This window comes from Oncorhynchus clarkii, chromosome 15 (assembly GCF_045791955.1).
Source record: "Oncorhynchus clarkii lewisi isolate Uvic-CL-2024 chromosome 15, UVic_Ocla_1.0, whole genome shotgun sequence".
Taxonomy (NCBI): Eukaryota; Metazoa; Chordata; class Actinopteri; order Salmoniformes; family Salmonidae; genus Oncorhynchus; species Oncorhynchus clarkii.
In genome coordinates, this window is record NC_092161.1 from 13,985,496 (window position 1) to 14,010,495 (window position 25,000).

A 25,000-nucleotide genomic window follows, 5' to 3' on the forward strand; every position below is an offset into this window, starting at 1 on the left:
CTGTAAGGTCTACTACACCTGTTGTATTCAGCATTTCACTGAAGGTCTACCTACACCTGTTGTATTCAGCATTTCACTGTAAGGTCTACCTACACCTGTTGTATTCAGCATTTCACTGTAAGGTCTACCTACACCTGTTGTATTCAGCATTTCACTGTAAGGTCTACTACACCTGTTGTATTCAGCATTTCACTGTGAGGTCTACCTACACCTGTTGTATTCAGCATTTCACTGTAAGGTCTACTACACCTGTTGTATTCAGCATTTCACTGTAAGGTCTACTACACCTGTTGTATTCAGCATTTCACTGTAAGGTCTACTACACCTGTTGTATTCAGCATTTCACTGTAAGGTCTACTACACCTGTTGTATTCAGCATTTCACTGTAAGGTCTACTACACCTGTTGTATTCAGCATTTCACTGTAAGGTCTACTACACCTGTTGTATTCAGCATTACACTGTGAGGTCTACTACACCTGTTGTATTCAGCATTTCACTGTAAGGTCTACTACACCTGTTGTATTCAGCATTTCACTGTAAGGTCTACTACACCTGTTGTATTCAGCATTTCACTGTAAGGTCTACTACACCTGTTGTATTCAGCATTTCACTGTAAGGTCTACTACACCTGTTGTATTCAGCATTTCACTGTAAGGTCTACTACACCTGTTGTATTCAGCATTTCACTGTAAGGTCTACTACACCTGTTGTATTCAGCATTTCACTGTATGGTCTACTCCACCTGTTGTATTCAGCATGTGACTAATAACATTAGATTTTATTTGAAATGGTTTTCAAGTTGCAACCACAAGTCCCTTCTACTGTTTTTACCGCTCTGTGTGTGGGGGGGTGCGCATGAGCACGCGTTTGCCAGTGACACCTGCAAACAGGATAAGGAACCCTTTGAGCCGAGTCCAGCACTGTGGTCACTTCTATGGCCGAAAACACACAGTCACATTCCGAGGGTGGCAGACCACGAGCATGTATTAATGGAAACCTTCCTTGCCCTTTCCTGGTTGTCCAGGTTTAACTCTCCCTTTGTGAGTGGGTTGCCTGTAGCAGAAATGAGGGTGGGTGGAGGCTTATTTGCCGAACATGCCCAATAAATCACTTTGCTTTGGCCTCTTGGGCAATGTTTAGCCAGACAGACATAAACACAGGCAGACAGACACAGGCAGATGGCTCTGTGGCGTTAGCTGTGTTTGGTATTAGAGGCTAAACTGAAGCCTTGAACTGTGCATGTTGTGTGTTAGTGATATGTTCAGAGTTTAAGTTGAAACATTTAATTTCTACATTCGTCAGTTCCAGCTCCTAATTGCCACTCTGCTAACTGTAGATAGGCCCCGCCTACTAAGCGAAGGCTTACGGGAAGGGCCAGAGAGAGGGGGGCAAAAGACAGAACAGAGAGAAGCCCTTCCAGTGACTTAACTGTGTCGTTGTTAAGGTCTCATCAATGAAAGAGACAAGCTCCAAAGCCAACTCCTCCTTTGCAGCGTTTCCTTCCAGTTCTCTACTGCCAATGACTGGAACGAATTGCTGCCAAACATACCCTCGAAAAACTGACTGTCCTACCGATGCTTGACTTCGGCGATGTCATTTACAAAATAGCCTCCAACACTACTCAGCAAATTGGATGCAGTCTATCACAGTGCCATCATCGCCAAACCCACTGGCTCCAGGCCATCCTTACGTCTTTGCTAGGTAAAGCCCTGCCTTATCTCAGCTCACTGGTCACCACAGCAGCACCCACCCGTAGCACACACTCCAGCAGGTATATTTCACTGGTCATCCCCAAAGCCAATTGCAAAAATCACTAAAGCTGGAGACTCATATCTCCCTCACTAACTTTAAGCACCAGCTGCCAGAGCAGATTACTGATCATTGCACCTGTACATAGCCCATCTGTAAATAGCCCACCCAACTACCGCATCCCCATATTGTTATTTATTTGTTTGCTCCTTTGCAACCCAGTATCTCTACTTGCACATTCATCTTCTGCACATCTATCACTCCAGTGTTTAATTGCTAAATTCTAACTATTTCGCCACTATGGCCTATTTATTGTCTTACCTCCCTAATCTTACTACATTTGCACACACTGTACATAGACATTTCTGTACATTTGTTTATTCCATGTGTAACTCTGTGTTGTTGTTTTTGTCGCACTGCTTTGCTTTATCTTGGCCAGGTATCAGTTGTAAGTAAATGAGAACTTGTTCTCAACTAGCCTACCTGGTTAAATAAAGGTGTTCTCAACTAGCCTACCTGGTTAAATAAAGGTGTTCTCAACTAGCCTACCTGGTTAAATAAAGGTGTTCTCAACTTGCCTACCTGGTTAAATAAAGTGAAAAAAAGGTGAAAGGTGAAAAAATAAATTATAATAGTAATTTGTATTGACATGAAGTGTAGGCTTATAACTGTATAGCAGCAAATCATATACAGTGTATACAAACAGAGAGTGTATCTTTCTATACATCAGAAATGACTTCACTCACACAACACATCCCTGCTTCTTTGGATCATCGTTGTCCGAAGCAAAGTGTCACGGAATCCTGGAATGACCTACAGTAATTAGAAGTCCAACTCCATCTCAGACTGCTCGGTGTTCCTGGAGCATGGAATTAGAAGATTTCCTTTTCTCAAGTTCCAGAGAATTCTCCCATGAAATATCCCCCCCTCAAACACCTATAAAAAATAGAAATACAAGAATTTGCATTTGAGATTATGCTGGTCCCTGGTATGAGAGAGAGAGAGAGAGAGAAGAGAGAGAGGTAGGAGGGGTGAGTAAATGTGAAGAAAGCCATTCTTCTAATCTAAAGTGACGGTTATGCAAATATTAAATTGTAGCTGGAGGCTTAGAATGGATGCAGGAGGGGTAGGGCTGAGAGTGGAGTACAGACAGGAGAGCAGAGGGAGGTGAGGTGGGAGGGAGAGAGAGAGAGGATAAATGAGGCTGGTACAAAGGGTCCCCAAATACCACTCACTCATTTTGTTACACATGTCACATACCCACCAGCCAAGGGGTCTGAACCTTTATGGCAATAGGTTTTGTGTTTACCCTATGAATGTAGTGGTGGTTCAAACCACTGTCAGTGGTTCAGAATATCGCCCCTAAATCTCTATATTACTAGGTTTGTGCATTGTTTTCATTGCAATGAATGCATTACAACACTCACCACAGAATGTCAAGTTAGTTTAAGACAGTGGAGAGGAAGAGACAGCCTAGATGTATGAAGTTATGTGGATTTAGATGGTTAATATGGGTTCATTTAAATGTGAAAGCACATTACTTTAACTGTGAGATGCAAAACATCTCACGCACGTCTGAGGCAATCAAAACACCCACACGGAGAGGTGGGGGGGGGGGGTTACAAGGGCATAGGAGGAGTTTAGACTATCTCTCTCCCCTAGTAAGCTTACTCTGTTTTCACAAGCTTGCTCAGACAAGAGGCTGCTCACTCCAGAGTGCGTTGGTGAGGAGAGAGGAGAGCAGAGCGTGCTTTACCGGGAATGCTGAGAGAGAATGATATACGGGTCTGGAGGCTCCTTGCAGTACCCCCAAAGATCCCCAGCCTTACAGACAAACCACACTGATTCCTTTGAATGTCGACAATATCGATCATCCTAAATCTGTACAAGACAACTGGATTTCTTCTATTTTCTGGTGTGTGAATAATCAGGAGAGATGAGAGTTCACTTCTCCACCAGTTGGATATTTCAAGGCTGGATCATCCATCTGGTTCTCACTCTGTGTGCACAGGTAAGTCAAACATGCATACATCAAATAAGTACTGCATGTAGATTAGAATAGTTTCATTGTGTATTCTGGATAGTGACACTAGCCATTGCAAGACAACTGTTTTAGCTGATGTATCAAACATTTTCACAGATCTTGCCTACACTGTGATTTTTTTGGGTTGTTGAGTTGTTTTAACTAAATATTATTCATTAAGTAACTGGTTCCACATGCTTTTTTTGTTTACTCAACTCTTTGGTCAAAGTGTTGCCTGAACTTAACATTTTTAGTTGGCCCAATCTTAGCTCCTATATGAGAAAATGTAGGCAAAAATTCAGTCAATTTAAAATGATGTATCTTTGCTACAAATTGACTCATATGTTAATTCAACTAGAAATTATTATTTCGGCATCTTAACTAAAATAGAAGTTACACGCAGTCCTTTAACATAATGTTTTCATTTTACACAGTTGACTTATATGATTACATTGTGCATGTTCATTTATACAGTAATTATTATTCAACATGTCCTCAACTGGGATTTTAACTCACAACCTCTTGGTTCACAGCATTCCAATCTTCCCGCATTACAGCCATGTCTGTGTCAATAACTGATTGAACCTGTATTGCTACAATTTACACTTCAAAGTTAATCTTAGCTCTGTTAAAAACACACTGAAGAAAAACGACTATATTTACCATAGTGACTCAGGGGCAACAATAGAACAGAATAATATGCCCCTGCAACATTAGACAACCATACAGAAAAACCTCAAATTGTTGAAATAAGTCAATCAAATCGATGGTGAGCGAATATGAACTGATAATTGACACAGCCATGGTGTCGTAGCAGGAAGGTCGGATGGCAGATCACAGATGAGGACATGTTTGAATAATTACTTTATAAACTGTATAAATGATCATGTACAGTATGTCAAGGTGTGTCAAATCTGTAAATGTAAAACATTGTATGTTAAAAGCACTGTGTGTGTAACTACTTTCACAGCCTTCGTTGGTTCAAATGCCTAAACAATCATTCACAGTTGAACGAACATGTGAGACAACTTGAGCAAAAGCATCATTTTAAATTGACTGAATTTTTTTGCCAAAGTATTCTCAAATTGGAGCTAATTTTGGGCAACAATTTTTGGGGGGTTCAGGTAATACTATTAGTAAACAAATAAAAAGGCTGTAGAACCAGTTACTTGTTAACAATTAGTTGAAACAACTACATTTGTGGGTGTTTTTGTTGTTGTTTCCATCTAACCATTGTTACTGCTCTGGTGGAGTTGAGAGATAAATATACATTGAAAGATATGTTTATGTTCCAGCAATGACTGGAAACAGTTATGTTTGGGTCGCGTCCACATGCTCCTGCCCCTCTCCCGGTCCCGGTAAACCTCAGTAGCCGCATAAAACTGGATGCTTCCTTGCTGACCTTGTTTTCACCGGACGTTCCCGTTTCCATTCCAATGCATCGTGATGGGTTATGGTTGTGGGAATGACAAAGATAAGGTTATAACCTGTTACTGGTGTGTACACTAGGTTATAACCTGTTACTGGTGTGTACACTAGGTTATAACCTGTTATTGGTGTGGTTATATGGGTGTACACTAGGTTATAACTTGTTACTGGTGTGTACACTAGGTTATAACCTGTTATTGGTGTGGTTATTTGGGTGTACACTAGGTTATAGCCTGTTATTGGTGTGGTTATTTGGGGGTACAGTAGGTTATAGCCTGTTACTGGTGTGGTTATATGGGTGTACACTAGGTTATAACCTGTTACTGGTGTGGTTATATGGGTGTACACTAGGTTATAACCTGTTACTGGTGTGGTTATTTGGGTGTACACTAGGTTATAACCTATTACTGGTGTGGTTATTTGGGTGTACACTAGGTTATAACCTATTACTGGTGTGGTTATTTGGGTGTACACTAGGTTATAACCTATTACTGGTGTAGTTATTTGGGTGTACAGTAGGTTATAACCTATTACTGGTGTGGTTATTTGGGTGTACACTAGGTTATAGCCTGTTATTGGTCTGGTTATTTGGGTGAAAATGTGGGATAAAGTATGATGAGGGTATGACGTTCCTTATAAAGACATGCTCAGATTTGGCACTGTTCACATAGATGAAAATCTTATTTTGCATACAGAAAGCTGCGTCAAATTTGGGAAATAGGCAGTATTTTGATCAGAAGATGAAGATTTTATGTCTATTCTTGGTATGTTAGTGTTTAGTTCTTTAGGTCCACTGTGTCCTGGTGGAAGTATGAATGTGGTTGAGGTCTATTTGGTTGGCACCAGAGATGTGACTGTAGGCTTGGCTTGGCTAGAGGCCCCTCACACAGCCCCTTAGTCACTGCGTGTGTATGTGTGTGTGTGTGTGTGTGCGTGCGTGTGTGTGTGTGTGTGTGTGTGCGTGAGTGTGTGCGTGTGTGTGTGTGTGTGCGTGCGTATGTGCGTGCGTATGTGGTTGTGTGTGCGTGCGTGCGTGCGTGCGTGCGCGCGTGCGCGCGTGCGTGCGTGCGTACGTGCGTGTTTGGCTGCTGTCTTGTAACTGTAAGCCAGAATCATGTGGGTTTGCCTGGGAGATTAAGGAGGTTTTCTCTTCTTTGTTTTCCCCCCTCCTGCAGGTTGATGTTGCAACTTTCTGAGCAGTAGGCTGCATGTCAGATGTAGCATTGCGAAATACAGGAACTACAATTGTGGTCAAATATATTGGCAGCCTTGTACTTTGCAAAGGAGCAGCAGAATGTTCTGTTTACTGTCCACATCAAGAGATTAACAGACAGTTATTTAGACAGAGATAGTTGTTCTAAATAGCTGTTCCGTGGTTTGTGAACCAATAGTAAAATGTTTGAAAGTCATAATTGAAAAGACATGAAAAAACATGAGATTATCATGCAGTATCTTGGCCGAGTACCTTAGAGGTAACTGCCAACATAGAGGAAGCAGCAACAAAAAACTGTTTTAATTGGGTGTTGGGTCACCACGAGCCGCCAGAACAGTTTCAGTGCGCCTTGGCACACAGTACCAGTCAAAAGTTTGGACACACCTACTCATTCCAGGGTTTTTCTTTATTTTATACTATTTTCTACATTGTAGAATAATACTAAAGACATCAAAATCATCAAATAACACATATTGAATAATTTAGTAACCAAAAAAGTGTTAAACAAATCCAAATGCATTTGATATGTGAGATAAGTACTGGTGGACATTATTTGCCTTGATAACAGCTTGAGGTAGTCAGCAGGGATGCATTTCAATTAACAGGTGTCCTTGTTAAAAGTTAATTTGTGTAATTTATTTCCTTCTTATTGGGTTTGAGCCAATCAGTTGTGTTGTGACCAGGTAGGGGTGGTATACAGAAGATAGCCCTATTTGGTAAAAGACCAAGCCCATAGTATGGCAAAAACAGCTCAAATAAGCAAAGAGAATCGACAGTCCATCATTACATGAAGGTCAGACAATTCAGACAATTTCAAGAACTTTGAAAGTTTCTTCAAGTGCAGTCACTAAAAACCATCAAGTGCTATGATGAAACTGGCTCTCATGAGGACCGCCACAGGATAGGAATACCCAGAGTTACCTCTGCTGCAGAGGATAAGTTCATTAGAGTTACCAGCCTCAGATATTGCAGCCCAAATAAATGCTTCACAGAGTTCAAGTAACAGACACATCTCAACATCAACTGTTCAGAGGAGACTGTGTGAATCAGGCCTTCATGGTCGAATTGCTGCAAAGAAAACACTACTAAAGGACACCAGAAGAAGAGACTTGCTTGATCTAAGAAACACAAGCAATGAACATTAGACTGGTGGGAATCTGTCCTTTGGTCTGATGTGTCCACATTTGAGATTTTTGGTTCCAACCGCTGTGTCTTTGTGAGACGCTGAGTAGGTGAACGGATGATCTCCGCATCGTGGTTCCCACCATCGTGGTTCCCACGCATCGTGGTTCCCGCTTTATAGTTTTGATGTCGTCACTATTATTCTACAATGGAGAAAATAGTAAAAATAAAGAAAAACCCTGTAATGAGTAGGCGTGTCCAATCTTTTGACTGGCACAGTAGATTCTACAAGTGTCTGGAACTCTATCCAAGGGATGCGACACCATTCCATCATTTGGTGTTTTGTTGATGGTGGTGGAAAACGCTCTCAGGCACCTCTCCAGAATCTCTAATTAGTGAAGGAGGATGGCCAGGAGTCAGGTTTAGCTGTGAGGTACGTTGGCCAGGAGTCAGATGATAGGAGATGATATGAATCAGGGATCACAGATCTCTCTCCCCCCTCTCTCTCTCTCTCTCTCTCTCTCTCTCTCACTCCCCCCTCACTCCCCCCTCTCTCTCTGTCTCTCTCTCTCTCGCTCTCTCTCTCTCTCTCTCTCACTCTCTCTCCCCCCTCTCTCTCTCACTCTCCCCCCCCCCCTCTCTCTCTCTCTCTCTCCCCCCCTCTTTCTCTCTCTCACTCTCTCTCCCCCCCTCTTTCTCTCTCTCTCTCTCCCCCCCTCTTTCTCTCTCTCTCTCTCCCCTCACTCCCCCCTCTCTCTCTGTCTCTCTCTCTCTCTCTCTCTCGCTCTCTCTCTCTCTCTCTCTCTCTCACTCTCTCTCACTCCCCCCTCACTCCCCCCTCTCTCTCTGTCTCTCTCTCTCTCGCTCTCTCTCTCTCTCTCTCTCACTCTCTCTCCCCCCTCTCTCTCTCACTCTCCCCCCCCCCCTCTCTCTCTCTCTCTCTCTCTCCCCCCCTCTTTCTCTCTCTCTCTCTCCCCATCTCTCTTTTTTCTTTCTTTCTCTCTCTCTCTCTCTCTCTTTCTCTCTCGCTTTCTCACTCTCTCTCTCTCTTCCTCTCTCTCTCTCTCTCTCTCTCTCTCTCTCTCTCTCTCTTTCTCTCTCTCTTGGTGGGTCACAACAGAAGATAAACTCAAATACTTTTAGATCGGTCAAAGCACACACAAAAACAGTTTGGCATCCAGACAGTTTTGGAACCGCTGTCTGTATGTAACTGAACTGACTGTAGTTGCACTCTTAGATAAAGTTAGAAAGGTTGTTCGTCTATGTTACATCCTGGCCCGTCTCTCTCTGTATAGCCTGTAATCATTTAGGGTGGATCTGGCCATGCTCTTATATATTTAGGGAATGAAAACATATTGCAACAATGTCTCATAATTATTGCCTGATGTTCAGAGGCAGCTAAAACAGAAATACGATTCCCAGCATTCTTTTGGTTTCCTGTCCCCTTTCGCCCAGAACCACGTCTCCATTCTTCGCCCACCTCCTTTCTGTGTTTTTATCCCGCTATAAGATTGTCTTCTCTGCAGATGTATGGGAACTGTGTCCTTCTCATCATCTCGTCTCTTCTAACACATGTTGATCATTATGATTGTGGTCACAACTATGAGTGGCGTTATAAACAATGACTCATGTGAGACACTCTGTGGAAGTAATTAAACACTTGTTGGGATTTGTGTCATCATGTTTTGGGGCACTGCAGACGCACAGACGAAACAGTTTATCATTGGGGGGTTTCAAAAGGTTGGTGGCAGCCAGTCAGCTGATTGGTTCTGGGATGCAGCTTAAGCTGACTTGCCTAGTTAAATAATGGTTAAATAAATTGGCTAGAGACTTTGTTTTGTTTACTTGGTGGGTCACAAGATAAACTCCAAGGTGAAAAGCTTTAAAAAAAAATGATTTGTGACTGGAGGACACTCAGTAGGGGCAGAGACAGAGGGAAGGGGACAGGAGTTGCACCATGTGACAGTGAGGCGGAGCTAATGTCAGATGCTTTAGGATGGGGTCAGTAATACTGGGCCGTAGCACTTTGGGCCTGTGGTGGTGGTGGTTTATAGAAATGAAGATTTATAGAAATTAAGATTGAGTCGTTTTTTTTACGTCTGGGTTCGACATATTTTCTCTCATAACACTATTACTTTGGGGGGGGGGGGGGTATTGTATTAGCTTACCCCCGTACCCCTGCCAACAGCACAGGGTGGCTAGACCACAACACCATCATTAGAACAAAGTTTTATTCCAGAAGGAGCTCTGTTGACAGGGAGGAAGTTTGCCATGGTAACAGGCAAGAGCCATGGAACAGGAAGAACGTGAGGAAGTTTGCCGTGGTAACAGGCAAGAGCCATGGAACAGGAAGAACGTGAGGAAGGTTGCCGTGGTAACAGGCGTGAGCCATGGAACAGGAAGAATGTGAGGAAGGTTGCCGTGGTAACAGGCGTGAGCCATGGAACAGGAAGAATGTGAGGAAGGTTGCCGTGGTAACAGGCGTGAGCAATGGAACAGGAAGAATGTGAGGAAGGTTGCCGTGGTAACAGGCGTGAGACATGGAACAGGAAGAATGTGAGGAAGTTTGCCGTGGTAACAGGCGTGAGCCATGGAACAGGAAGAATGTGAGGAAGGTTGCCGTGGTAACAGGCGTGAGCCATGGAACAGGAAGAATGTGAGGAAGTTTGCCGTGGTAACAGGTGTGAGCCATGGAACAGGAAGAATGTGAGGAAGTTTGCCGTGGTAACAGGTGTGAGCCATGGAACAGGAAGAATGTGAGGAAGTTTGCCGTGGTAACAGGCGTGAGCCATGGAACATGAAGAACCTGAGGAAGGTTGCCGTGGTAACAGGCATGAGCCATGGAACAGGAAGAATGTGATGAAGGTTGCCGTGGTAACAGGCGTGAGCCATGGAACAGGAAGAATGTGAGGAAGTTTGCCGTGGTAACAGGCGTGAGCCATGGAACAGGAAGAATGTGAGGAAGGTTGCCGTGGTAACAGGCGTGAGCCATGGAACAGGAAGAATGTGAGGAAGTTTGCCGTGGTAACAGGCGTGAGCCATAGAACAGGAAGAATGTGAGGAAGGTTGCCGTGGTAACAGGCGTGAACCATTAAGGTCTTCTTTTTCTTTCTCTCTTCGGACAGCAGGCAAGAGTTGGGCAATCTTCCTCCCTTTCCTATCCTTCATTTCATGAGCTGAGAGCTAATAGGTTTATCATGCCTATGGATGGATGAACAAACAAATGCATGAATGAATGAATGATGTTGTGCTTGGATTTACTGTCACCTTGACACAACCAGATTGATCATAGTGGTCCGTGTTTTGCCTTCCAGAGAGCCCTGTCTAGACCCACCTGTTCCCAGCAGCAGTACCTTAAAGAAAAGAGATGTTGCAGCAGGTGTGAACCAGGTAAACTATTCACACATACATACACACACACACACACACACACACACACATACACACACATACACACACACACATACACACACACACATACACACACACACATACACACACATACACACGCACATATACACGCACACATACACACACACACATACACACACACACACATACACACACACACACATACACACACATACACACACACACATACACACACATACACACGCACATATACACGCACACATACACACACACACACACACATACAGTGGTTCTTCCTTTAAAAGTTTGGAGCTTATGCCGTGACCGTTTGTGGTAGATGGTGGAAGATTGTGGTAAAATGCGTCATTCTGGCAACAATGGCTGACACTTAAATAACGTGCCACAGAATTCTGCGGCACCCCGCAAGCTGTGCTGCAGTACTCCGCAACTTTTAAAGGAGGAACCACTCTACACACACACAAAAACATACTGCATTCCCCTCCTACATCCGCAGACCACTGGAATATTGGTGTATAACTGGTGTCCAGACTAAGGGCTGAGTCAGACTGATCTGTGGCTTACGGACACCAAATTAGAACAAATTCATTTTGGTCTGTGGTCAGTGTGTGACGTATTAACTTCCCTGTTTTATAATTGGCTAAACGGATGGTTATGTATCCGTTGGCCCGTCAAATGTGCGACTCCCATTGAGAAAGCATTGGAAATCACATATTGGGATAATACCAGCGGGCCAGTCTGGCCTCCCCCTAACCCACTCTCTCTCCCCCAGGGTCCTATGTGTTTGCAGAGTGTGCTGCTTACTCTGACACCAAGTGTCGTCCGTGTGGCAGTGATGAGTACCAGCCTGACTGGACCAACGAGACCAAGTGTCTGCCTCAGAAGTTCTGTGACACAGGTCAGTAGGTGACTGGGCCTTGGTCGGGGGGGAGTCAGGACTCTAGCTGGGTGACTGGGCCTTGGTCTGGGGGGAGTCAGGACTCTAGCTGGGTGACTGGGCCTTGGTCTAGGGGGAGTCAGGACTCTAGCTGGGTGACTGGGCCTTGGTCTGGGGGGAGTCAGGAGTCTAGCTGGGTGACTGGGCCTTGGTCTGGGGGGAGTCAGGACTCTAGCTGGGTGACTGGGCCTTGGTCTGGGTGCAGTGTGGAGTCTAGCTGGGTGACTGGGCCTTGGTCTGGGGGCAGTCAGGACTCTAGCTGGGGGACTGGGCCTTGGTCTGGGGGGAGTCAGGAGTCTAGCTGGGTGACTGGGTCTTGGTCTGGGGGGAGTCAGGAGTCTGGGTGACTGGGTCTTGGTCTCGGTGCAGTGTGGAGTCAGTAGTCTATTGTTGAAGCTGTGTTTTCTAGTCAGTTTCAACTGGTGATTGTCTGACATTTTATACAAAGCCTTTTTGAGATGCTGATGTCTGTGGTGTCTGCTGACCTCTAACCCCTGTGTGTGGCCCCCAGGTAAGGGCTTTAACCGTGTGAGGCCCAGTAACCGCCTGGCTGCAGTACCCTGTCAGTGTAAACCTGGTTTACAGTGTTCTCCCATCAACTGTGAGTTCTGTGAGAAGATTCCTACCTGTGGACCAGGATATGGACTGGAGACTGACACTGGTGAGAGAGAGAGACACACACACATGCAGGAATGCATATACACAAACACACACACACAAAACCACACACTGGACTGTTGTCAGCAGTCCAGTTGTTTACTCTTTCTCCTCTGTTGTTTGTGTTTTAAACTCAGAGTCGGGCAGGAGAACTTGTGTTGCGTGCAAGAGAGGACATTTCTCTCCCAACACCTCTATGGAACCATGCAGTCTGTGGACCAAGTGAGTTAACACACACACACATACTGTTCACCATGTCCCGTCATGCAAATATTTTTCCCTGGGTGCTCGTATTTTTTATAACAGTGTGCCCGAGTGAGACAGGAACGGGGTTCTGCAGGCGCCCAAAGCTCCACCGCATCAGTGTTCTGACCAATGCCGCACCACTTCCCCTGGAACACACAGCTGCTTCTACCACTGCCTGGCTCTGTGGTGAACCAATAGAAAGAACAGAGAGGGAGAGAGAGAGAAAGAGAGCAGAGAGAGCAGAGAGAGAAGGAGAGAGGGGGATGTGGGGAAGAGGGAGATGGGGAGAGAGAGAGAGAGAGAGAGAGAGAGAGAGAGTGAAAGATATCTTAAACGTTAAACGCAGACAACCTAAGAAAATGTAAAACAATGACAAATGGTTTGATGAAGAATGCAAAAACCTAAGAAAGAAATTGAGAAACCTGTCCAACCAAAAGCATGGAGACACAGAAAACCTGAGTCTACGCCTTCACTATGGTGAGTCACTAAAACAATACAGAAATACACTACGGAAAAAGAAGGAACAGCACGTCAGAAATCAGCTCAATGTAATTGAAGAATCCATAGACTCTAACCACTTCTGGGAAAATAGGAAAACACTAAACAAACAACAACACGAAGAGTTATCTATCCAAGATGTAGATGTGTGGATAAACCACTTATTTTTGGCTCTATCACAAAGAACAAACAGCAAAAACATATACTGTACATGATCAATTACAAATCTTAGAATCAGCTACTAAGGACTACCAGAAACTCCAATTGCAGGATTCTCCAATTGCATTGAATGAACTACAGGACAAAATACAAACCCTTCAACCCAAAAAGGCCTGTGGTGCTGAGGGATAAACATATGACGTTATAAAATCTATCTACACAAACAACAAGTGTACAACGTAAAACACCAAATAATGCATACAGAGCTGAATGAGGCCGATACCCGCTAATTATCAAAATCCAGATAAGAGCGTTCAATTCTACAACCACTTAAAAGTAAGCGATTCCAAAACCTTCCATAACAAAGCCATCACCTACAGAGAGATTACCCTAAAGAAGAGTCCCTTAAGCAAGCTGGTTCTGGGGCTCTGACCACAGACACAAACAAGGGCAGAGAAAATCAGGACAGCAACACAATTAGACGCAACCAAATCATGAGAAAACAAAAAGAGAATTACTTGACACATTGGAAATAATTAACAAAAAACAGAGCAAACTAGAATGTTATTTGGCCCTTAACAGAGAGTACCCAGTGACAGAATACCTGACCACTGTGACTGACCCAAAATGAAGGAAAGCTTTGACTATGTACAGACTCAGTGAGCATAGCCTTGCTATTGAGAAAGGCCGCCGTAGGCAGACCTGGCTCTTAAGAGAAAACAGGCTATGTGCTCACTGCCCATAAAATGAGGTGTAAACTGAGCTGCACTTCCTAACCTCCTGCCAAATGTATGACCATATTAGAGACACATATTTCCCTCAGATTACACAGACCCACAAAGTATTCAAAAACAAATCCAATTTTGATAACCTCCCTCCCATATATATATTGGGGGAAACACCACAGTGTGACATCACAGCAGCAAGATTTCAAATCAAATCAAAATATATTTGTCACATGCGCCGAATACAACAACAACTTTACCTTGAAATGTTTACTTACCAACAAATATGAATTTTTACTAAATAAACAAAAGTAAACAATTAAAGAGCAACAGATCAATAACAATAACGAGGCTATACAGTGAACTGTGGAAGTATTCACCCCCCTTTGCATTTTTCTTATCTTGTTGTCTTACAACCTGGAATTAAAATACATTTTTTTATCATTTGATTTACACAACATGCTTACCTCTTGGAAGATACAAAATATTTGTTATTGTGAAACAAGCAAGAAATAATACAAAAAAACAAAGTCAATACATTGTAGAGCCACATTTTGCAGCAATTACAGCTGCAAGTCTCTTGGGATATGTCTCTATAAGCTTGGCACATCTAGCCATGGGGATTTTGCACATTCTTCAAGGCAAACTACTCCTTCAAGTTGGATGGGTTCATTAAAACTTCTTAGGGCTAGGCCCCATTTTTCTCCACTTCCTGTCTGAATGACGTACCCAAAGTAGACTGCCTGTTGCTCAGGCCCTGAAGCCAGGATGTTTATATAATGGGTACCATTGGAAAGGAAACACTTTGAAGTTTGTAGAAATGTTAAAATAATGTAGGAGAATATAACACAATATATATGATAGGAGAAAATCCAAAGAAAAACCAACCAGAATGGTTTTTTTTGAGAGAGACCATACAATAGAAATTACAATGGAAAGTATAGGGGCATAATTATAGCTCCCAGGATGCAATTCCTATGCCTTCCACAGGGTGTCAGCAGTCTATGTTCAAGATTTCAGGCTTGTAACTTCCAAAACGAAAAATCCGTTTTAGTACAGGGACAGAGTCTTGGAAATTTGTGTTTGGGCGCGCCTTGAAGACAAGACGCCATGAAGACAAGACGCATCTTTCCGAAAGAAATATTATAGTTTGATTACAGTTCAGGGTATCTGAGGAGTAAATAGAAACGTATTTTGACTTGTTGAAACAAAGTTTAGGGGTAGATTTTTGGATTCCTTTCTCTGCATGTTGAACGAGTGGATTACTCAAATTGATGGCGCCAACTAAACTGACTTTTTGGGATATAAAGAAGGATTTTATCTAACAAAACAACACCACATGTTATAGCTGGGACCCTTTGGATGACAAATCAAAGGAAGATTTTCAAAAAGTAAGTGAATATTTATGAAACCTGTGTCGGAGGAATTTGGGAATTTATGAAACCTGTGCCAGAGGAAAAATATTTTGATGTGAGGCGCCGTCCTCAAACAATCGCATGGCATGTTTTCGCTGTAATAGCTACTGTAAATCGGACAGTGCAGTTAGATTAACAAGAATTTAAGCTTTCAGCCGATACAAGACACTTGTATGTACCTAAATGTTTAATATCCATAATTGTTATGATTATTTATTTGAATTGCGCACCCTCCAGTTGCACCGGAATTTGTCCCACTAGCTGGACGCCTAGCCCTAAGACGTTGTCATACCACAGATTCTCAATTGGATTGAGGCCTGGGCTTTGATTAGGCCATTCCAAGTCTATTAAATGTTTCCCCTTAAACCACTCAAGTGTTGCTTTAGCAGTATGCATAGGGTCACTGTCCTGCTGGAAGGTGAACCTCCATTCCAGTCTCAATTCTCTGGAAGACTGAAACAGGTTTGCCTCAAGATTTTCCCTGTATTTAGCACCATCCTTCAATTCTGACCAGCTTCCCAGTCCCTGCTGATGAAAAACATCCCCACAGCATGATGCTGCCACCACCATGCTTCACTGTGGGGATTGTGTTCTCTGGGTGATGAGAGGTGTTGGGTTTGCGCCAGACATAGCATTTTCCTTGATGGCCAAAAAGCTCAATTTTAGTCTCATCTGACCAGAGTACCTTCTTCCATATGTTTGGGGAGTCTCCCACATGCCTTTTGGCAAACACCAAACGTGTTTGCTTATTTTTTTCTTTAAACAATGGCTTTTTTCTGGGCACTGTTCCGTAAAGCCCAGCTCTGTGGAGTGTATGTGTTAGAGTCGTGCTTGGCCACGCAGTCATGGGTGAACAGGGAGTACAGGAGGGGACTAAGCACGCACCCCTGAAGAGCCCCCATGTTGAGGTTCAGCATGGCAGATGTGTTGTGGTCTACACTTACCACCTGGGGTGGCCCATCAGGAAGTCCAGGATCCAGTTGCAAAGGGAGTTGTTTACTCCTCTGGTCCTTAGCTTAGTGATGAGCTTTGAGGGCACTATGGTGTTTAATGCTGAGCTGTAGTCAATGAACAGCATTATCATGTAGGCATTCCTTTTGTCCAGGTGGAAAGGGGCATTCATTGTTGATTATAATATAGTCATCTGTGGAACTGTTGGGGCGGTATGTAAATTGGACTGGGTCCAGGGTGTGTGGGATGATGTTGTTGATGTGAGCCATGACCAGCCTTTCAAAGCACTTCATAGCTACAGACGTGCTACGTTTCGGTAATCATTGAGGCAGGTTACCTTGGTGTTCTTGGGAACATGTACCATGGGGGTCTGCATGAAACATGTAGGTATTACAGACTCGGCCAGGGACAGGTTGAAAACGTCTGTGAAGACACATGACAGTTGGTCAGTGCATACTAGGAGTACACGTCCTTTTAATCCGTCCGGCCCTGCAGCCTTGTGAATGTTTACCTGTTTTAAGGTCTTGCTCACATCGGCTACTGCGAGCATGATCACCCAGTTGTCTGGAACAGCTTGTGCTCTCATGCATGTTTCATTGTTGCTTGCCTCGACCCGCGCATAGAAGTAATTTAGCTCATCTGGTAGGCTTGTGTCACTGGGCAGCTCGCGGCTGGGCTCCCTTTGTAGTCTGGAATAGTTATCAAGCCCTGCCACATCTGGAGTTGGTGTGATAGGATTCAATTTTAGTCCTGTATTTACGCTTTGCCTGTCCTGCTCCTTGAAAGTGGCAGCTCTGCCCTTTAGCTCTGCCCTTTAGCTCAGTGCGGATGTTGCATGTAATCCATGGCTTCTGGTTAGGGCATGTACGTACAGTCACTTGCGGGGACAACTTCATCGACGCTCTTATTGATGAAGCCGCTGATTGTTGTGGTGTACCATCGGATGCCATCGGATGAATCCCGGAACATAGTCCAGTCTGTGCTAGCAAAACAGTCCTGTAGCTTAGTATCTGCGTCCCCTGACCACTTCCGTATTAAGCTAGTCACTGGTACTTCCTAATTTTGTTTCTGCTTGTATGCAGGAATCAGGAGGATAGAATTGCCAAATGGAGGGTGAGGGAGAGCTTTGTACGCAACTCTGTGTGGAGTGAAGGTGGTCTTGAGTTTTTTTCCCTCTTGTTTCACATGTAACATGCTAGTGGACCTGTTGCCACAAGAAAAAGGCAACCAGTGAAGAACAAACACCATTGTAAATACAACCTATATTTATGTTTATTTATTTTCTCTTTTTTACTTTAACTATTTGCACATCACTATAACACTGTACATATCCATAATATGACATTTGAAATCTATCTACTCCTTTGAAACTTGTTTACTGTTGATTTTTTATTGATTATTTCACTTTTGTTTATTATCTATTTCACTTGCTTTTGCAACGTAAACATATGTTTTTCATGCCAATAAAGCCCTTAAATTGAATTGAATAGAGAGAGAGCAGAGAAAGAAAAAAAGAGATAAAGAGAGATGGAATGCCTGGATTGCTAAAAACAGAAATAATGACAATGTATCCTCTCCTCCCCTGTGTCCTCTCCTCCCCTGTGTCCTCTCCTCCCCTGTGTCCTCTCCTCCCCTGTGTCCTCTCCTCCCCTGTGTCCTCTCCTCCCCTGTGTCCTCTCCTCCCCTGCGTCCTCTCCTCCCCTGTGTTTTCTTCTCCCCTGTGTCCTCTCCTCCCCTGTGTCCTCTCCTCCCCTGTGTCCTCTCCTCCCCTGTGTCTTCTCCTCCCATGTGTCCTCTCCTCCCCTGTGTCCTCTCCTCCCATGTGTCCTCTCCTCCCCTGTGTCCTCTCCTCCCCTGTGTTTTCTTCTCCCCTGTGTCCTCTCCTCCCCTGTGTCTTCTCCTCCCCTGTGTCCTCTCCTCCCCTGTGTCTTCTCCTCCCCTGTGTCCTCTCCTCCCCTGTGTCCTCTCCTCCCCTGTGTCCTGTCCTCCCCTGTGTTTTCTCCTCCCAGTTGTAATGGTCTGGGGAAGAGTGACAAGCAGACTGGGAGCGACCAGACTGATGCTGTATGTGGACCCCATCTCTCTGGTGCCTCTACCTCCTGGGTCCTACTGTGGGTTCTGTCAGTCATCACTGTCCTTTGTCTCCTCATCCTCCTGCTCTTCTGCTACAAGGAAAAACTTCGACTACTCTCAGGTACCTGAGGCAGAGATCACATTTGTTATGTATGACCATGATGTTGAGGGAATTTTGCTTTTATAGAAATATGTCTTGGCATAAAATGACTGACTAATGAGCAAAATGACTGACTAATGAGCGAAATGACTGACTAATGAGCGAAATGACTGACTAATGAGCGAAATGACTGACTAATGTCATCCTCTTACGTCTGACAGTGAATTTACGATCATGTGTCCAGAATCTGAAAAGGACCAGGATACAGCAGGTAAGATATACTCTCTTTAGTGGTCAAGATGACACGCATTAACAGTTTACAAATAGTCTAATCTGTCTGTCTCTCTTTCCAGGAGACTCTGGCCCCTCTCTACCACAGTGGCGTCGTGGGAGGGGGACTAGAGGGTCAGAGCGGCACTCTGCGTGAGACAACCTGTCTTATTGGCCTGGCTCACAGCCCCTCAGAAACACCACACACCTGTCCTACAGCTACACCTGGTGACCGGGTCAAACTGCCACCCACCAAAGAGATGGAGGAGGAGAGGAAGGACGAGGAGAGGAGGGAGGAGGAGGATGAGGGGGTGGGGAGTGAAGGGTCAGGGGAGGCAGAGGAGGTTTCTGAGGATGGTGTGTGTGAGGAGGTTGTACCAGAGGATGTGTGTGTGTCTCCACTGTGGGCTGGCTCCTGTGTGTGTGTGTTGTCTGTCAGGGAACCATTAGAGGTAGGGGATAATGAAGACTGTAGCCAGGCTGTCAACCCTGGAACCCTCGGGACCTGCTCCTGTGGAGGAGAGGGGGAGAGCAAGGGGGGAGAGAAGGATGAAAGGAAAGATGGAGGGAGGGAGAGGGCCAAGGTGGTAGAGGGTCTGCAAGTGAAGAGCTCTGAGAGGAGCAGCCATACCTCCTCCCCATTCTCCCTCTCTCCCACCTCCTCCTCTCTCTCCCCCGCTGACCATTCATGTGACCTCTACCCGCCGCTGACCCAAGTCAGGTCAGAGGTCAAAGGTCAGCTTATTGACAGCTCACAGGGGAAAGGGGAGGAGCTATACAGACTGAACTGCAGCATAAGCTCCACCCTCACCACAAAAGCCACGCCCCCTTTGACCTCCACTATATCTCCTTACCCCTCGGTGACCTCTGTAACTGTGGGTGACCGGCAATCCGAGCTGACCTCTGAAGCCTCCAGCAGTGAGCAAAACCAGGGACTTTCTTGGAGGGACATTGGGGGAAACAAGCTCTCGTCTGGGGGCTCGGAGCTGGATTGTGCCCCTGAGAGCCTCCAGAGTCAACTCACGGAACCAGCACTCACCTCAGGTAGATACAGCGCAGAGTTCTAGCAGTTCCACACTCATAAGAAAAGGCTAAATACACGTGTCATTATACATTCCAACCATTGTTAAAGAGGAAAGATACATATATCCACTGGTGTTTCTCCTGGCTTATTGGACCTGGGTTATTGTATAGGACTGTGAAAAGGCTATTCTGAAATCTCAATGTTGTTCCTCCAAAATGTATGTATTGGTTTCCACCTAATGACCTCCTGTTGTCTTAAGGACCACACACAGTAGGAATGTGTGTGATGAGCCAGTGATTACACGCTGTAACATTCAGTGTGTGTGTGTGTGTGTGTGTGTGTGCGTGCGTGCGTGCGTGTGTGTGTGTGTGTGGTTGTGTGTGGTTGTGTGTGGTTGTGTGCATGGGTGGGTGTTTAACTCTCGGAGTGTGAGCTCACACACAACACTCCTGTTTACCCAGAGTTCCACAGGGTTATTCAAAGTGACCACAGGTGTAATTGAAACAAGATGTGCTCTGAATACCCAGCCCTTGAGTAATACCCAGACTCACACACTTTCAAACTCTCATCAATCACTGTGTACTTGAATTATGCCCAAAGGCAGTAGTAAGCAAATAAACACAGTTTCCCATAATGCAGTAATAACATGTAATCAACTGGACTTCCCGCTCAGAGGTTAAACATGGGATCACACCTCAGAGAGACAGCGAGAGACAGGGGCTGCATCTCAACAGTCTATTGAGATTTCCTCTCTGTGTCTCTCCTCTCCTTCACAAAGAGCTGCAGGATGGGTGAGAATAGTACAGAGAGCGAAGCAAGGACACCTCTTCCACATGATCACATGATCACATGATCACATGAGGAAGGAAGAAGGAAAGGACATGAAGAGAGGAAGCCACTTTAGACTGAAATGTTTCACAATCGTGTGGTCAGAAAGTTTTTTTCTATTCTTACTATGCCATGTGTACGGTTTATGTTATCTGCCTCCCTAGGGTAGTTCAACTCTAAACAGTCTGCTGTACACAGAGACAGCAGGTATTCCTGGCCAGACTGGTGTTACAGTTCCAGTCAATTATTTCAGATGTGATTCCAGACACTGACACATAGGTTATGATAAATGTGTGCATGTGTGTCTGTGTGTATAAAAATGTGTGAAGAGTTACTCAGTGAAAGTCTGGGGTCTCGTTGCACCTCTAAACAGATTTTTTTTAAAGGAACTAGAGAAGGAAAGAAAACTGCAGAGAGAGCGAGAGGGAGAGGGAGAGGGAGAGGGAGAGAGGGAGAGGGAGCGAGAGAGCGAGAGAGCGAGAGGGAGGGATAGAAAGGAGGAGGAGGTGTGTTGAAATGGGCAGCAGACGACATCAGACATGGATGTCTGTAAGTTTCCGGTTGTGTTTATAAATGCCATCAGTAGTGTGATCTATGAATATGGAAATAAGGGAACAGATGGAAGTTTGTTCCTCTTCATTTGAATGTTCCGATGGCTCAGTGTGGTGTCTGGCTGCAAGGCTTGATGCTACAGTAGCTGGAAGTTACAGTGGCAAGAAAAAGTATGTGAACCCATTGGAAATACCTGGATTTCTGCATAAATTGGTCATAAAATGAAATCTGATCTTCACCTAGGTCACAACAATACAGTCTGCTTAAACTAATAACACACAAACAATTATACATTTTCATGTCTTTATTGAAAACACTGTGTAAACATTCACAGTGCAGGGTGGGAAAAGTATGTGATCCCTTGGATTTAATAACTGGTTGACCCTCGTTTGGCAGCAATAACCTCAACCAAATGTTTTCTGTAATTGCGGATCAAACCTGCACAACGGTCAGGAGGAATTTTGGACCATTCATCTTTACAAAATAGCACTATTCTTGGGATGTCTGGTGTGAACTGCTCTCTTGAGGTCATGCCACAGCATCTCAATTGGGTTGAGGTCAGGACTCTGACTGGGCCACTCCAGAAGGTGTATTTTCTTCTGTTGAAGCCACTTTTGCAAACTTCAGATGTGCAGCAACGTTTTTTTTGGACAGCAGTGGGTTTCTCCATTTAGACAATTTGTCTTACTGGGACTGATGAACATCAAGGCATTTAGAGATACTTTTGTAACTCTTTCCAGCTTTATGCAAGTCAACAATTCTTAACTTTAGGTCTTCTGAGATCTCTTTTGTAAAAGAGAGAAGATTCACATCAGGCCATGCTTCTTGTAAATAGCAAACGTACATTTTGTGAGTGTTTTTTATGGGGCAAGGCTGCTCTAACCAACATCTCCAATCTCGTCTCATTGATAGCTTTTGGAGAAGTCATTAGCCTAGGGGTTTACATACTTTTTCCAACCTACACAGTGAATGTTTAAATGATGTATTCTATATAGACAAGAAAAATACAATCATTTGTGTGTTATTAGTTTAAGCACACAATGTCTATTGTTGTGCCTAAGATGAAGATCAGATCAAATTTCACTACAAATGTTTCTTTGCCACTGTATAACGTCAGATTTAATGACAGTATCTGTTTCTGTAGTGAACAGAACATGTCGTCTGTGATAATGTTCTGACAAACTGTACTTCTCTGTCTAAGTGGTGGTTTGAATAAATGTGTACATTTTCACATGGAATGAAAACTGCTTGTTACACTGAAACCCTGATGTTCAAGGATATGGTTAGGATGTCCTTGACCAGGGCTATGGTCAAAGGTACCGCAGCCAACCACGGTCTTTCTGTGGTGACTGTGCACCATCATCATCACGCCCACTGGCTATTAGTCATCTGGGGTTGCCCCTAACATGATGGCTAAACTGACCCCTTACCCCCCCCCCCTCTCTCTCTCTCTCTCTCTCTCTCTCTCTCTCTCTCTCTCTCTCTCTCTCTCTCTCTCTCTCTCTCTCTCTCTCTCTCTCTCTCTCTCTCTCTCTCTCTCTCTCTCTCTCTCTCTCTCTCTCTCTCTCTCTCTCTCTCTCTCTCTCTCTCTCTCTCTCTCTCTCTCTCTCTCTCTCTCTCGTTCTCTCTCAGGTCAGGTGACGGGGAACAACAACACCACCTTCATCTCTAGTGGTCAGGTGATGAACTTCAACGCTGACGTCATCGTCGTCTACGTCAGCCAGACGTCTCTAGGCAACGAGGGGGAGGGGCCAGACGATGCGTTCGGAAGCCCCGTCCAGGAACAGGCCAATGAGAGAGCTCCGATGTTCCAGAGTTCCATCTCCTCCAAAAGCGTCAGCCATTCGTCAGTGGCGTCCTCAGTAAACTCCATTACCCATAACCCCCTACGGCAGGAGGACAACCTGCCGGTTCAGGAAGTGACTGATCAGTGGCCGAGGGAGAATTGAAACGTGAAAATGGTGGATAGTGTACCATTAAACCACGAGAGGAGCGAAGCCTGTCCAAAACCTACTGCTACGACCTACTCCAAACAATCGTCCACGGTCTTCCTGGGTAGGTGTTAAGTATTGGAACTGGGCCATAGACCTGGAGGACTGTGATCCTCATCTGCCCTTGTGGTTGTTTCTCAATAGTCTCATGTAGAGCTTTGGCGGTCATGAAATTTTGTCAGCTGGTGATTGTCAAGCAAATAACTGCCTGTCTCACAGTAATTGACTGTTAATTAACATAAACACATTCAGCATCTCCTGGCTTCCACTTCCTACAAGTCACTGATGCAGACCTTTAAAAATGGAATAAATCCATGTAATATAGCCTAAACCATCACAGTAAATCCATGTAATATAGCCTAGACCTTCACAATAAATCCATGTATTATAGCCTAGACCTTCACAATAAATCCATGTAATATAGCCTAAACCATCACAGTAAATCCAGTATTTATTTTTGAGTGTTCTAAAGAAACATGATATGAAGAAAATGTAGTCTATTTCAGAAGAACAGAATAGCATACTCTGAGTTGTCCTTATGTTAGATCCTGATCTGGCTATGCCATATGTCTGTGGGCTGCACTAGTTCATTTAGCAGATAAGATTTGTTTAGAATTCCGTGGCATCATTTTATATTTTATAATATGAAGAATATAATTGAACAATGGGCTAATGGAATAAAGCTGAATAATAATGACATGGTGCTATTCTGTGTTGAGAGGTTAACAAAGAATCAGGTACAGTACTCTTATATGCTTAATTTAGAGTTATTTGTGTAACTTTAGTTGTGATACAAATGTTGGGCTATATGTATTGATTTCTAATACATTTTAAGGCTGCATGATGCAACTCTAATGACCATTTGAAAAAAAGTTGCATTAAAGGAATGAGCTCTGCTTTGTTTTTCTGTGCAGGATGTACACACTTCATCAGTCTCTCGTTCACAATTTGACAAGCACTTGATAATGCCTCTAATTTCCCGGCTACATCCCCTTTGTGTGGCCGTAATGCCCCCTAAATGAATCCATGCCCTTTGTGTGGCCGTAATGCCCCCTAAATGAATCCATGTCTTTTGCAGCCAGTGGGCATTGTGGGCATCTACACTAATTGAAGTGGATTTAACAAGTGACATCAATAAGGGATCACATCTTCCACCCAGACTCACCTGATCAGTCTATTTCATGGAAGGAGCAGGTGTTCTTAATGTTTTGTGGACTCAGTGTATAATATACATGTAAATGTTTGTTTTTTTAAACGTTTTTTATGCTGTCAGGTGTAGGACTAATGAAGAAATCTCTGGAACCAAAGACCTTATTGTCTTACTACAAAAACCATGGAAGTGGTTTGGTGATCCACACTCTTGTGAGTAAGAGGGGTAACAATCTTGTGCCCAGCAGGAGACCTAGGATTCACCCACCGAGATAATTAAACACCTACTCATGATTTATTATTGACCTTCATTAAGAACTGAGAGTTTGTTAATCTGGCTCCACAAGTCCAGGTCTGAAACCAGGTATTCAATAGCTAACTAATCAAATATAGCTTTCAGGAGTTGAAAGTGGAAACGTTTAACTTGTTCATATCTGTAAATAAAATGTACATATTGATTCAAATCAAATTGCAATAAATTACAGAACTGTTTTGATAA

The 25,000-nt window shown here is 44.1% G+C and overlaps 1 protein-coding gene across 1 annotated transcript in view; it reads left to right on the top strand.

Moving 5' to 3' along the window:
- The first annotated feature begins 3,458 nt into the window (after positions 1 to 3,458).
- Positions 3,459 to 25,000, top strand: part of LOC139366679 (tumor necrosis factor receptor superfamily member 11A-like) — a 21,545-nt gene continuing 3 nt past the window's right edge. Inside the window, exons 1-9 of the mRNA XM_071104365.1 lie at positions 3,459 to 3,761; positions 10,851 to 10,926; positions 11,699 to 11,824; positions 12,375 to 12,524; positions 12,658 to 12,742; positions 18,524 to 18,708; positions 18,909 to 18,958; positions 19,041 to 20,001; positions 22,994 to 25,000. The exon at positions 22,994 to 25,000 is cut by the window's right edge and continues 3 nt beyond it. Coding sequence (XP_070960466.1) covers positions 3,687 to 3,761; positions 10,851 to 10,926; positions 11,699 to 11,824; positions 12,375 to 12,524; positions 12,658 to 12,742; positions 18,524 to 18,708; positions 18,909 to 18,958; positions 19,041 to 20,001; positions 22,994 to 23,310 — 2,025 coding nt within the window. The 5' untranslated portion in view covers positions 3,459 to 3,686 and the 3' untranslated portion in view covers positions 23,311 to 25,000. The remainder of the gene's footprint in view (positions 3,762 to 10,850; positions 10,927 to 11,698; positions 11,825 to 12,374; positions 12,525 to 12,657; positions 12,743 to 18,523; positions 18,709 to 18,908; positions 18,959 to 19,040; positions 20,002 to 22,993) is intronic.